Source organism: Salvelinus sp. IW2-2015, linkage group LG23 (assembly GCF_002910315.2).
Source record: "Salvelinus sp. IW2-2015 linkage group LG23, ASM291031v2, whole genome shotgun sequence".
Taxonomy (NCBI): domain Eukaryota; kingdom Metazoa; phylum Chordata; class Actinopteri; order Salmoniformes; family Salmonidae; genus Salvelinus; species Salvelinus sp. IW2-2015.
The window spans coordinates 26,582,939-26,598,863 of NC_036863.1; the positions used below are offsets into that span (position 1 = coordinate 26,582,939).

The 15,925-nt window shown below is 42.3% G+C and overlaps 1 protein-coding gene and 1 pseudogene across 1 annotated transcript; one reads left to right on the forward strand and one right to left on the reverse strand.

The window, feature by feature from the left end:
- The first annotated feature begins 6,922 nt into the window (after positions 1–6,922).
- LOC111950918 (olfactory receptor 5J3-like) lies at positions 6,923–9,575 on the forward strand. The gene is made up of 3 exons (XM_023968853.2): positions 6,923–7,202; positions 7,516–8,178; positions 8,884–9,575. Exons 1-3 carry the CDS (start codon positions 7,059–7,061, stop codon positions 9,046–9,048), a joined length of 972 nt encoding a protein of 323 aa, XP_023824621.1. The 5' UTR covers positions 6,923–7,058; the 3' UTR covers positions 9,049–9,575.
- Positions 9,576–9,816: 241 nt separating this feature from the next.
- Positions 9,817–13,853, reverse strand: LOC111950524 (olfactory receptor 13H1-like; annotated as a pseudogene).
- Positions 13,854–15,925: the final 2,072 nt, after the last annotated feature.

A 15,925-nucleotide genomic window follows, 5' to 3' on the forward strand; every position in this document is an offset into this window, starting at 1 on the left:
GGTGTTTATACTTGCGTACTATTGTTTGTACAGATTAATGTGGTACCTTCAGGCATTTGGAAATTGCTCCCAAGGATGAACCAGACTTCTGGAGGTCTGCAATTTTCTTCTGAGGTCATGGCTGATTTATTTTGATTATCTCATGATGTCAAGCAAAGAGGCAGTGAGTTTGAAGGTAGGCCTTGAAGGACATCCACAGGTACACCTCCAATTGACTCAAATGATGTCAATTAGCCTGTCAGAATCTTCTAAAGCCATGACATAATTTTCTGGAATGTTCCAAGCTGTTTAAAGGCACAGTCAACTTAGTGTATGTGAACATCTGACCCACTGGAATTGTGATACCGTGAATTATAAGTGAAATAATCTGTCTGTACACAGTTGTTGGAAAAATGACTTGTGTCATGCATAAAGTAGATGTCCTAACCGACTTGTCAAAACTATAGTTTGTTAACATGAAATTTGTGGAGTGGTTGAAAACGAGTTTTAATGACTCCAACCTTGTGTATGTAAACTTCCGACTTCAACTGTATCACATATTCTTACCCACATTTTCTCTCTCAGTGGTGGTCACTCTGGCCTCCAAGGCTGCTACTTGAGCTGGAAAACAAAATGAATGACATGGATCAGTATGTGAATCTTCATCATAACTAAATTACATAACAAAATTACTTCAAATCCCCAACAGGGTATTTATTGCCTGTTGTCTCTCTCTCTACAGCTCCCCAACCTGCTACTCTGTGTTCCTCAGCTCCCCTCTCTGTTCCACCACCACGTGTCTCAGCACTCTCAGTTCAGCCCAGATGTCAGCAGAGGTCTGACCTTTCATCTGTTTGTGAGTTGTCTCCTCAGACTCCGTTACTTGACCCCACTCCCTGTTCGCTGTAGGCCTGTGGAGTGATGTCAGACCCCTCCCCTCTCTCCCTGAGCCTATGTCCCGAACAGACCGAACAGCCAAACCAGCAGACCTACAGCACCCCTCATTCTGAAACTAATCCTGTTCAGAAATGTACTCTCTGTGGCTGCATCTGTGTCCTTATATTCATAGGTGACCAATACATGAGAATCTAACACTTGTCTTCATTGGAATACAGTGCCTTGCAATATTATTCACCCCCTTGGCGTTTTTCCTATATTGTTGCATTACAACCTGTGGATTTCATGTTATGGACATACACAAAATAGTCCAAATTCAAAATAGTCCAAATTGGTGAAGTGAAATTAGAAAAATTACTTGTTTGAAAAAATAAAAAATATCCTGTCTAGGACATGCGTTCCGCTAGCGGAACCCCTCGACAACACTCCGCTGAAAAGGAAATTCCATTTTTTTTTTGTTGAAATATGTAACTTTCACACATTAACAAGTCCCATACAGCAAATTAAAGATAAACATCTTGTTAATCTACCCATCGTGTCCGATTTCAAAAATGCGTTACAGCGAAAGCACAACATATGATTATGTTAGATCACCACCAAGTCAAAAAAAGACAGACATTTTTCCAGCCAAAGATAGGAGTCACAAAAATCAGAAATAGAGATAAAATGCATCACTAACCTTTGATGATCTTCATCAGATGACACTCATAGGACTTCATGTTACACAATACATATATGTTTTGTTCGATAAAGTTAATATTTATATCCAAGAACCTCAGTTTACATTGGCGCCATGTTCAGAAATGCCTCCAAAATATCCAGAGAAATTGCAGAGAGCCACGTCAAATAACATAAATACTCATCATAAACTTTGATGAAAGATACGTGTTTTACATAGAATTAAAGATACACTTGTTCTTAATGCAACCGCTGTGTCAGATTTAAAAAAAACTTTACGGAAAAAGCAAACCATGCAATAATCTGAGACGGCGCTCAGAAAATAAATAAAATTCCCGCCATGTTGGAGTAAACAGAAATCAGAAATTACATTATAAATATTCCCTTACCTTTGATGATCTTCATCAGAATGCACTCCCAGGAATCCTAGTTCCACAGTAAATTGTTGTTTTGTTCGATAATGTCCATTATTTATATCCAAGTAGCTACTTTTGTTAGCACGTTTAGTACACATAGCCAAATGCCTCGTGCAGGTCCAGCCAAACGTCGGACGAAAACTTCAAAAGTTATATTACAGGTCGAAGAAACTTGTCAAACTAAGTATAGAATCAATCTTTAGGATGTTGTTACCATAAATATTCAATAACCTTCCAACCGGAGATTTCCTTTGTCTGTAGAGAAGCAATGGAACGCAGGTCGCTATCATGTGAAAATGCGCATGACCAGGACCTGGCTCTCTGCCAGACCACTGACTCAAACAGCTCCCACCCGGCTCCACATCACAGTAGAAGCCTCATTGAAGGTTCTACAGACTGTTGACATCTTAGTGGAAGCCGTAGGAAGTGCAAACAGATCCATATCCTACTGTGCATTCAATAGGGACTGAGTTGAATATCGACCAACCTCAGATATCCCACTTCCGGGTTGGATTTTTTCTCAGGTTTTTGCCTGCCATATGAGTGTTTTGTATACTCACAGACATCATTCAACAGTTTTAGAAACTTCAGAATGTTTTCTATCCAATAGTAATAATAATATGCATATATTAGCATCTGGGACAGAGAGGAGCAGTTACACCTGGGCACGCTATTCATCCAAAAGTGAAAATGCTGCCCCCTATCCCAAAAAAAGATATATAAATACGGAAAGTGGTGCGTGCATGTCTATTCACCCCCTTTGCTATGAAGCCCCTAAATAAGATCTGGTGCAACCAATTGCCTTCAGAAGTCACATAATTCGTTAAATAAAGTCCACCTGTGTGCAATCTAAGTGTCACATGATCTGTCACATGATCTCAGTATATATACACCTGTTCTYAAAGGCCCCAGAGTCTGCAACACCACTAAGCAAGGGGCACCACCAAGCAAGTGGCACCATGAAGACCAAGGAGCTCTCCGAACAGGTCAGGGACAAAGTTATGGAGAAGTACAGATCAGGGTTGGGTTATAAAAAAATATCTGAAACTTTGAACATCCCACGGAGCACCATTAAATCCATTATTAAAAATGGAAAGAATATGGCACCACAACAAACCTGCCAAGAGAGGTCCGCCCACCAAAACTCATGGACCAGGCAAGGAGGGCATTAATCAGAGAGGCAACAAAGAGACCAAAGATAACCATGAAGGACCTGCAAAGCTCCACAGCGGAGATTGGAGTATCTGTCCATAGGACCACTTTAAGCCGTACATTCCACAGAGCTGGGCTTTATGGAACAGTGGCCCAAAAAAAAGCCATTGCCTAAATAAAGAAATAAGCTAACATGTTTGATGTTTGCCAAGAGGCATGTGGGAGACTCCCCAAACATATGGAAGGAGGTACTCTCGTCAGATGAGACAAAAATTTAGCTTTTTGTTCTTCAAGGAAAATGTCTGGCACTAACCCAACACCTCTCATCACCCTGAGAACACCATCCCCACAGTGAAGCATGGTGGTGGCAGCATCATGCTGTGGGGATATTTTTAATCGGCAGGGACTGGGAAAATAGTAAGAATTTAAGGAATGATGTATGGCGCTAAATACAGGGAAATTCTTGAGGGAAACCTGTTTCAGACTTCCAGAGATTTGAGACTGGGATGGAGGTTCACCTTCCAGCAGGACAATGACCCTAAGCATATTGCTAAAGCAACACTCAAGTGGGGAAACATTTAAATGTATTGGAATGGCCTAGTCAAAGCCCAGACCTCAATCCAGTTGAGAATCTGTGGTATGACRTAAAGATTGCTGTACACCAGCAGGATCCCATCCAACTTGACGGAGCTGGAGCAGTTTTGACAAAAATCCCAGTGGCTAGATGTGCCAAGCTTATAGAGGCATATCCCAAGAGACTTGCAGCTGTAATTGCTGCAAAAGGTGGCTCTACAAAGTATTGACTCTAGGGGGGGGTGAATAGTTATGCACGCTCAAGTTTTACGTTTTTTTGTCTTATTTCTTGTTTGTTTCACAATAAAAAATATTTTGCATCTTCAAAGTGATAGACATGTTGTGTGAATCAAATGATACAAACATCCCAAAAATCTGTTTTAATTCCAGGTTGTGTCGGGTTCACCTAGGGGTCATAAAAAGGGTTTTACCCAAATGTTTGATGTATTAGAAAAAATGTATTATGCATATGTTTTATTAATAATAGAAGGGGAGGGGTTAAAAGACCCCTCCCTCCTTACATTTATAGGGTTTTAGACTACTGATTAACAATAGATATATTCATTGTAGAAGTTTAGTATTGTTCTACAGTTGTATTTTAGTTTTCTCTCTCTCTCTGCCTCATTATAAAGAGGCCCTTAGACAGAACTCTGCAGGGGAGTGAAGGAGATAAGACTAGGTAAACATTCCACAATAGGTCAACTTTGGGGGAAGGGACATTTACTGCTAAGTGTTTAGCTAACAATAAAGGCCCTGTTAATAATAGCTTTGGTTGTAAAGGTCATGGTTTTGGTCGCCAGGAGTAGAAAGGATGATGAATGTAGGCAGTGAATCACAGGCGAGGGCGACTTTAGGGGCAGTGACATCAACGCAGGGCGCGATTTAGGGTTTAATAAAAAAGCACTGGAGACCTTTTGGTGGGGGCAGAACTTACTCAGAAACATGCATGCTATGTTGCTGTTTGTCAACTTCTGTCTGCAATTGCATTAATAAAGGTTTTTGAATGATTTAATTAAAGATATTGTCATAATGCTAATTTCACCAAGACCAATGATTGACAAAGAAGGACGTAAGGAACGAACCCTAACAGTTGTAAGGCAACAAAATAGGAAAAATGCCAAAGGGGGTGAATACTTTCGAAAGGCATCTGTACATTTAAGAACTCTGATAAACAGAGAACATAAAGGAAGAGGACCTTACAGCAGGGGTATTCTAATTTTGAATATTGACAAGGCTGTGGTGAGAAGGTAAACTGTTGTTTTATCTGAAGGTCTGGTCTCAAATGAGCCCTTATTCCTAACTTTTGACAAGAGAACAAATGAGGCCCAAAACGTGTACACTGAATGTGGAGGACGTCATTTGAAATTTGCCTTGAGGCCTCTTTTTCTTCTGCTTATGTCCAGTTGTTAATTATCTGTTTCTGTTCCCTAAGTAAAACATGTATATTTCTCAGAGTCACAAGTACAATGCCATGTGTTTACAGTTCTGGCCTTTGTTTATCCACCGTAGGAATAGAAGACAGTGCACAGTAAGAGTTGTTAAACATGATTTTACGGACAGTTCACCCAGTACAAAATCCAAATTTAACATCTGTTTGCAGCTAATGAGGCCATACATAATTACTCACAAGAGAAGTAACACAATACACACAAACACCACCAATTACAGTTAAATACAGTAGCTAAATTACTTTTTATGATTAATATTCTGTAATGATGCATTATTACCTGGGGTTTAATGTAAACATACGTTGCATTGGAGTTCTCTTGTTTAATTAATCCAGGGAAAGTTCTTAATGAATGTAGTGTAGACGTACAAACTAGATAAATAACAAGTCCCTTCGGCCTCTCACATCGTCCTGTGGAAAAACAGGGACTATGGGATGCTGGTAAAATAATTGTATTTAAGAGCTGCTCAGCTTCAAGATCACTGAGTGACCTGCACTCACTCAGGTAAGAGGTTAACCCTCACTACAATCTGCAAAATTATCATTTAAGATTTTGTTTTAACAGTTGGATTTGTGGATTTGTCTGAAAATATTCCGTAGGAAACCTATGTGAATTTGTATAGATAACCATAGAGATATTATTTATAATGAGCGTTAAGTGTAAATGTGTGTTTTGTTTACAAACTTTTATGTTATAGTAATCAGATTTCAACAGTTAGTCACAACATTTGCATTCACTAACACATTTTGAATTCAGTGTTCAATCTTTTGTCTGGAATTGTTAAAGGCCGAATGCCAGGCATTTTTATTTCAATATCAAATAATTTCTGGCTAACAAATAGTACCTTACTGTAAGATTTTTCCATAAAAATTGTCAAAAAGAAACAAAAATGCTTTTCAGCAAAAAACTATTTCTAAGCAATAATTTTTTCGTTGGACTGTCTGGGAGTGGTCTGAGTGGGGAGAGGGATGAAAAAGGTTTGAAACTGTTTGTTATTGGTCTATATTAACAAATGTTACTAATAGTAATATATTATATATATATATATATATATATATATGATATATAGTATATATATATGTATGTATATGTGCTGTGCATATGCTACTATGTATGTATGCTGTTATATATTTACCAAAAATATATATGGGGATTAGAATTATGCAGACAATTCATTGATGGAAGTTACATCTATCTGCAATATTAAAGCTGACTTTAATAATGTAACTTTCAGGACAACTGGAACTCAAAAACAAGGTAAAATCATGATGTCAGTGATCTCCAGGTGGCAAAGTCAGAGGCCTAGAAAGATCGTGTTTCGACTTGAAGATGGAAGTTGAGTTCACAAGTTCCCAGTTGTATAGATCGAGGCATTATAATGCCTCGATCCATACACATCTCCACCCATACAAAACCTCCGATTAGAAGGTCTTGTGTAGATGTTATTTTTCAACTAGCAACTATCAGGAAATAAACTGATCAAATTTCTTCTACACTTGTACAGTCTGCGTTTTATCAGCTGTTGTACAATATGATACAAAACACAGGAAAACAGAATTTTGACTGCATTGGGCCTGTAACGAAACATAATTGAGAGCCACTTGCTGTGAATTATTATACATGTTTGTGTTATATCACATTGAATATATCACAGATTTCCCCACTCTGACACCACCCAGGTTGAAAATCTGAAATAATAAGAGTTATATTTTTTGCTTCTATAGGCAACACTTTCCATAGAAATTATAGTTACACCATGGATTATTGTAGATACTTTCGTAACAAGAATATAACTGTACAAAGCCATGTTTGTTAAGAAAGAGCTTCTTCTATCTCTAGGCTACAAGGTATCAATGTATCTCGCTGTCTGCACCAGGTTTGTCTGAGGTCCTATCAGGCCCACTGGTCCAGAGGTATGAACAGCACCCAGTCCAGCCCTGTCGCCTTCTTCATCATCCAGGGCCTGGCCAGTCTGGGGGAGAAGAAGATGGTCCTGTTTATCATCTTCCTGCTGGCCTACACCATCATCCTAGGTGGAAACATCATGATCATCTACCTGGTACTGTACATTGTACACGCACAGCCAGAACCAGATCACAATAACATTAGATAGAGATGATGTTATAAGAGAGACCATGAGGTGTAGTTAGTGTAAGTAATCAAAAGGTTTTGTTCAGGTCCTCTCACTTAGAATTTGCTCTAAGTGCCCGTAGACTACACTATACTCCTCAGGAGTCAGGAGTTTTGTACTCTTGAGATTTATGGCTTGGGCCCAGAGTTTCCCCTGGTCYAGACATGTTGTCAGGAYAAASTCTCTGCTGGGCCTATCTATGACATCACTGTCTAACRGCTTTCTTTATCTCGTCCTYAAGGTCCGGACRGACCCGAAGCTGGGCTCCCCCATGTACTTCTTCCTCCACAACCTGTCCATCGTGGACATGATTTACACAACGGTCACCATCCCCAACATGTTGTCAGGCTTCCTGACTGAGGTCAAGACTGTGWCCGTCCCCGGCTGCTTCCTCCAGATGTACTGTTTCATCCACATGTCTGTTACMGGCCGCGCCCTGCTGACCGTTATGGCCTATGACCGCTATGTGGCCATCTGTAATCCTCTCCGCTATGCCGCTGTGATGACCCGCCCCGTCTGCCTGCTACTCATCATTGGGGCGTGGACCTTCGGCGCCATCTGCACCTTCCCAACCACTAGCATGGCATTGCAGCGTTCATACTGTGGACCCAACGTGGTGCGCCACTGCTGGTGCGACCCGTCCTCAGTGAGGCTGCTGGTGTGTGGGGACACTCAGGTGGACAGCATCGTGTCACTGTCTTCTGCTCTCGTAGCGCTGCTCACCACGGGTGTGCTCATCCTCACTTCCTACATCCTCATCGGTGTGAAGATAGCTAAAATGGGCGCCACAGAGCAACTGAAGGCGTTTAGCACCTGTGCCGCCCACCTGACGGTTGTGTCCATTTCTTACAGCTCTGCCTCATTTGTCTACATCTCCTACCGTGTGGGAAACTTCTCTCCAGAGGTGACCCTCCTCTTCATCCTCTTTCTCCCCCCCCTCCTTTCTCTGTTCTATTGACTGTTTGACTCTACCATCAGTCACCTTCAGTCAACACTGTGAATCTTACATTCACCAGTTGAAGAGTTTGACTGATATTTGTGCCATTACTCTGGTTACCCATGTCCTCTCTGATTTGTCATTCACTGTTGATGTCTAATGGTACGCAAAAGGCATTCCCACCAGGAGATGGCACTGTTGTATTAATTGTGTGTAACATACTGATGCTCTTCAGTCATTGTAGATTTGTGTCATGGTGGCAGTACTGTGAAAATCCTAATAACAAAGTTGGGGTCTAATTCCATCTAATTCCATTTTCAGTCAACTAAGAAAGTATACGAAATTCCAATTGTAATTCCATTTTCCTAATTGAAAGGCATTGAGGATAATTGGAATTTCAGAGTACTTCCTGAATTGATTGGAATTTAAATGGAATCCAACCATCCAACCATAAGATTATTAATCTTATGTATATGTTTATGGTTGAATATGATCAAGGTCATACTGTTAATAACGTTGTGATAAGGTTAGATAACGTTGTGTTGATGTTGTTAGTGCGTATCATTGTTGTTTAATAATGTGTAACTTTTTGTTTATTATATTGTGGTTGTGGGTATCATTGTTGCATTGCGGTTGTCTTAATGTTGTATTCATGTTGTGTTATTGTTGTAGGTGCGTATCATCGTGTCGGTGCTGTACTCGGCTCTGACTCCTTTCCTGAACCCGATGATCTACAGCCTGAGGAACAAGGAGCTGAGAGCGGCCATCAAGAGGGCCTTCTGCCGACACAGAGACGTCTCACCGCGGGGCCGCAAAACACTCAACACACTGTCTTGACAGCAAAACATTCAATACAATCTCCTTTAAAATAGTTTAGTATGGGCTAAAAAGTGTGACAATTTTCAGAGATTCCAAAATAATGCCAAGTCACTGTTTCCAATTATTGTTTGTTCTTTGGAAGGCAGAACAGCTAAATGTTTCATTATCATGCACTTATAAACGAAACCGAACAATAACAGTGTTTACCATTTGGTTCATGGTGTAGGTTACACAACTGTATACAACTGTTTAATAGTTTTAAGTTTATTGATAAGAACCACAAAAATGAAATAACAACTATACAGTCCTGTTCAATCGCATTGTACAACTACCAGATACAGTACTAAATGGTATGCGATTATACTTGTTTTTAATCAATACCAAAGAAACAACAGTAATTGTTAGGTGATTAWTGTGTAATTARAATCTCGTAATATAATTTCTAAATATCAGGGAAATAGCACACTGTCAAATAAAGTGTACCAACAGATTTTGGTTTTGTGCCTCTGCCTTCTCTGTAAGCGTCACAAATTAAAATAAAACTTTGCACAATAAAATATTCTATGATGGTTTGCACGTGGAAATTAAATCTATAAATGATTAATGGAACACCCCCCAAAACGTTGCACCACCTAAAATAAATGTCAGTTTGAAAACATACAGTAGTGTTCTTCCTAGTTATGTATTTTACAGTAGATTTGCATTATGCCAGGAATTAAGATTTTTTTCCATCAGTACTAACCCAAACNAAACATACAGTAGTGTTCTTCCTAGTTATGTATTTTACAGTAGATTTGCATTATGCCAGGAATTAAGATTTTTTTCCATCAGTACTAACCCAAACCGGGGCAGCTGTATGTTTTAATTGTTACAACAGGCTTTGAATATGCATACCATCAATGAAATAATGTCTCTCAGCTAATGTTAGGGTCCAATTCAACAGAACCCTTACAGGTCCCTCAGGTGGTGGTTGAGAAGAAACTCCACCCTTGTTTTATGAACGCCACACACATACACTGCAGTTCTCATTATATTATATATTATTTATTTTCCCATCAAATTTAACACAAAATCCTGCGTCTACCTTGGCTCTTTGAACACCCTAAATATCCTCTGTTTAATCTCTTTAGTCTGTAAACCATATATTATGTGGTTGACACAGGTAGGGACCACACTACCCAGCACACTATTCAGTTTGCGCAGGTCTGCATAGGCTAGGAAGCGATGGAGGATGATAATGGTAAACCCACATCCCAGCACAATATGGTAGACCAGTAAGCGTGTGCTACAGGTTGTCAGGACCTTGCTGTTTAAAGAGCTGTTCTACTACTCAGACAAACAATGGCAATCTTCAGATAGGCGAGACTGATGCTGCCTATGGACGAGACAAACAGCATAACAGTAAATGTTAAGACATATATGTTATTTATAAACCCGGTCTCGCAGGAGAGCTTGAAAAAGGAGGCACTGTCGCAGTACGGGTTAAATGTGTTAGACCTACAGCGTGATAGGCGGATATGATGCCCAGCAGAATCCCCACTAAGACTATGGCCACCCCCCAGGCAGACACTGACAACCTGATTACCATTTTGCTGTTCATGATGGTAGCGTACGGCAGGGGGTTGCAGATGGCCACATACCTGTCAAAGGCAATGATCATGAGAACGGTGTGTGATGTCGTAGCATAAACATGAGCACAGAAAGCCTGAATGACACAATCTATGTAGGTGATATATCGCTCAGGAGCTGCGGTCAAAATGTCCCCTAACAGACGAGGTATCATCGCTGTAGCCCCGACTATGTTATTAAGAGACAAGTTTCAGAAAAGGATGTACATGAGATGATGCAGGCTCCTCTCCATGGAGATCAGTACTATGAGGCTGATGTTGGCCACAAGGTGAAGATGTAGATAATAAGGAAGAGGATTAGGTCAGTGTAGGAGGTCTGTTGAGTGACCTTTAAGTGATTGAAGGGAAGTTCAGGATTTTATAACTTGATAGAAAAACTGTAATTCATGATTTGTAATCCATAACCTTATCAGTCCCGAGACCCATCTGACTTTCATTTATCTGCATGTTTATATGTTTTTATTATTAAAAAACCTGATAAAAAGGAATTTATATGAATGCTGTAAGTACAGAAATTGTTTGCTCAGTGGGAAATAAATATCCAACTAGTCAGTGACAACTGTGTGGAGTTTGTGACAGCAACTATGTGAGTTTATTACAGTATTATAGACACTACGTCCTGGGATTTCCTATGATCTTTCTGTGTTATTTGATTGTTGTTTCCTTAGGTTACTGCTAGAGGGCACCCTTACCCTGTTTTCTAGTTTTCAGGTTACCCTGATTATTACTTATTGGATTTTCCTGTGTTTAATTYCCTTCTCTGTTCACCTGGTTGCCTTGTTATTTAGGTTCCTCAGTTGGTCTGTATCTTTGCTTAGGTCTCATGTTTTATTAGTGTGCTCTTGTGCGGTTGCCTTGTTTCTGTTAAGACTAAGTAAAAGTTCTGGATTTATCCTTACCCCTGCTTGCTGTGTTTCTCTGCGCCTGGATTCGAGTTTGTACTAGCATTATTGGTACAGTAGTCCTAAGCCTACAATGGACCCAGCAGAGATTTTTCAGTCGTCCGAGGAACACTCTGAATTCCACCATTTATGGTCGGCTCACACCCACCATGGAACTGTGATTGGATGTGCATGTACATGCCTAGTTAAATAAAGGTGAAGTAAAATAAAAAATAAAAATTGGTCGCAATGAGGCGCGGCTGCAGACATTGTCGGATGATTTTAGAACTCTTGTGTCCGCTCTGCAGACAGGACAGACGGTAGCAACGGCTGCTGCACCTGTGGCTGTTCCTAATCCTCCACTCCCTACCAGCTCAGCGTCTTCCTCCCTTTGGGAGCCTCATCTCCCGGCACAGGAGCGCTATGAGGGGCATCCTGGGAGGTGTCGTGGGTTACTGCTCCAATGCTCACTGGCCTTCGAGCTGCTAACAACAACGTTTCCCACCGAGCGTTCCAGAGTGGCATATGTCATCTCCTTGCTCTCAGGACAGGCTCTGGCCTGGGGTACGGCCATATGAGAGAAGCAATCAGACATTTGTTTTAATTGGCAAAGCTTCACCCAGGAGATGAAGACGGTTTTTGATCACCCCATCAGTGGCAGGAACGCTGCTCAAAGACTCATTATGCTTCGACACGGCAGCCGGAGGGTAGCAGATTACACCATTGACTTTCGGACGCTTGCCGTTGAAAGCGGTTGGATACAGAGGCACTTCACTCAGCCTTTCTGAACGGACTCAGCGAGGTTCTCAAGGATGAACCGGCTTCCCGGGACAACCCTGACACTCTGGATGAGCTTATCATTCTGGCCATCCGGATTGACAACCGGCTTCGGGAACGTCGTCGTGAGAGGACGGAGGGGATCAGAGTTGTTTTGGGTTCCGCTGAGGGAGTCGATTCTTTGTTTGTTCCACTGCCTTATGCTGCGTCTGCTTGTCCTGTACCCCGTCAGAGTCCTCAATTCGGCTCTGGTTCTCCTTCATATACTTCAGAAGAGCCAATGCAATTGGGACGCACCAGGTTTCCGCTCTGGAGAGATGGTGCAGGATTAACAAGCAACGTATTCTTTACTGTGGTCAGTCTGGACATGTCCATGCCTCCTGTCCCGAGCTGACGGGAAACGGGATGACTCGTCAGTAGACGGGAGAATACTGTCGAGTCAAATACAGTCTTCAGCTGCCGACACGGTACGCACCTTGCTTCCTTCCAACCTGTGGTGAGACAATGGGCAGTTGGACATTCCTGCTTTCATAGACTCTGGGGCTACCTGTTTTCTGGATCACACATTAGCTCGCCAACAGGGGCTGCCTCTCACTAAGCTGGAAGTTCAACCCCTTGGGTCTGGGAAGGTGAAGCAACTCACCATGCCTATTCAGCTACGAGTTCTGGATTATCATGTGGAGTTTATCCAGTTACATTTGTTGGACTCTCCTGAGCTTCCCCTGGTTCTTGGACATCCGTGGCCTTCTATCCATAATCCTCAAATTGACTGGCCCTTGGGAAGATTTCTGTGATAGAATCCTTCATGCCAGTCCACCTGCCAGCAACTCTCTCTACATCTTTCCAGCCCTGCTCGTCTGGAGGCTTCTGATTCTCCTGTTCCCCCGGCTAGGGATGACAAGCCTGATCTTTCCCGCGTACCTCGGGATTACTGGATTCTGGGTCAGGTCTTCAGTAAATGAAGGGCCAGCGAACTGCCTCCTCACAGGTCCTACGATTGTGCCATCGACCTCCTGCACGGCACCACTCCTCTGAGAGGAGGGCTGTATTCTCTCTCAGGTCCAGAGACTGCAGCCATGAACAGTTAAATTAAGGAGGCGCTGGCGGCTGGTTTTATTCGGCTGTCCACTTCACCTGCAGGAGCGGGTTTTTTCTTTGTTGGAAAGAGGGATGTGGGATTCCGTCCCTGTATCAATTACCGGGGTTTAAATAACATTACCATCAAGAACCGTTACCTTCTTCCTCTTATGTCGTCAGCCTTTGAGAGACTCCAGGGAGCTACATTTTCTTCAAAATTTGATTTACGGAACGCATACAATGTGGTGCGCATCAGACAGGGAGACGAGTGGAAGACAGCGTTCAACACTCCAAATGGACATTATGAGTACCGTGTCATGCCGTTTGGATTTACAAATGCTCCGGCCATTTTCCAGGCCCTGGTTAATGATGTGCTGCGCGACTTACTTCACCAGTTGTGATTGTGTACCTGGATGACATCCTCATCTTCTCCAGGTCCATGGTTGAACACATCCAACATGTTCGCCAGGTTCTTCAAAGACTCCTCTCCTCTCGCTTTTTGCAAATGCATTCGAATGATCTAAAMTTGTGCTGTTGCAACTTCCTGTAAACACACCTTCCAATTCAAAGTGAATGGCAGGCCTGTGTGGCAAATTTCTTGTTGGCATGAAGGCCTACTGTAGCTCTGATTGGCTATGGTGCACCGGTCTGCGTAGACTCCGTTCCTGGACAAGACAGGTTTTATTTACTGCAGTGTCTATTAATTGTCCAAACGCACGGCTGCTTTTAGGTCAAAATGTTGTGGGATCATACCAAGAAAAACCTTTTAAAGTCAAATGGCAAGTCTATGCCACATCCTCAGATTATTCAAGAGTGGGAGGACGATATGAAAAAATGGCCACATATCACCAACGAAGACATCTTTAATGATTTATTCTTGTCTCTCAGTGTGGATGGGACAGAGATGAGGAGCTACAAAAGCACAGAGAAATATTAATACCTCCACAGTGGCAAAGTTGGGTGCGGGCTTATTCACTGTCTTGAGGATGACAATCTGGTATACCTCAAAGCAGATGTCCAGCCCAGTCTGAGCTAAACACACCATCATTCTGCCTGGATTCTTGTATCATCTGTCGACATGGTGGAGACTGCAGGATGTTCTTCTGTTGCAGGGCAGGTCGAAGACTTGCAGTCATGCAGCTGCAATACTATGGAAGGTAGCTAGCTCACTGGCTTTTTATTTATCATAACTTGCCTAACTTGCCTTTCTATGACTGATACGTTACTTAGCTAGCTAGCTGATTGTGATGATACCATATCACTGACCAGAACTGACAACGTTAACTATTACAACATGCACACATGGTTCTTGGTTTCAATGGCTCATTGTGTAAGTATATCAGTCTAATCTCGAATGGCGATGAAGTAGGTACAGAATCAAGGTGAGTTTTACAATTAAATAGGAAATTACCAACATAAAACCTAAACTTTTTACCCCCTATTTCGTGGTATCCAATTGGTAGTAGTTACAATCTTGTCTCATCGCTGCAACTCCCATACGGACTCGGGAGAGACAAAGGTCGAGAGCCATGCGTCCTCCAAAACACAACCAGCACTGATTCTTGACACAATGCCCATCGAACCCAGAAGCACCAATGTGTCAAAGGAAACAACATACACCTGGTCAGCGTGCACCACACCCAGCCCGCCACAGGAGTCACTAGTGCACGATGAGACAAGGATATCCCTGCCGGCCAAACCCTCCCTAACCCGGACGACGCTGGGCCAATTGTGCGCCACCCCATGTGCCTCCCGGTCACGGCCGGCTGCGACAGAGCCTGGAATCGAACCCAGAATCTCTGGTGGCACAGATAGCACTGCAATACAGTGCCTTAGACCACTGCGCCACCCAGGAGTCCAACATAACCTAAACTTACTAGTTAAAAGGGAACTGTGTAAACTAGTCAACTGTGAACACCATGTTAACGAGTGTTCCATACTGTAATTGACTATTCTAACAATAGGTGCAATGCTGGGTATGGATGATTGACAGGGGTGTCCTGTACAGATGAGCAATGCCAGTGGAACTCGGGGACGCAGCGGAATTTCACTCACAAAAGGTTGAGCGGGATCTGTTTTAAAGTTCACAAACCAAATGACGAGTTCTCTGACAGCACCCCAGCTGCTTCTCCATCTCTACCTCCAACTCCTGTATACCACTCCCACAACGCACTTAAGAAGAGTTTGGAAGGGGCCAATGTTCTGCACGAGTGCATCAAAGCTAAACCAGTCATCAAGTTCCAGCAGCAGCCACACAGCTACAGCAGCCTAATGGTTTACATGGCATCAACATGCAGTGTCAGAAATGCTTGTCTTTTTATTATGTTTTTGCTAAGCTGAAGGAGTGTAAACGTGCCAGCTTGGAGGAGGTCACTAAAGGACAGAGTTCCTCCCGTGAGTAGTATGATGCACGTAAACTTTGCATCACTGCTAGCTCAGCAAAGAAAGTTCCTGTGCGCACCTCAACAAATCCTTACAACTTTGTGCAGGAGCATCTCTTCCCCAGGTTCCATGGGAACTCAGCAACCACAT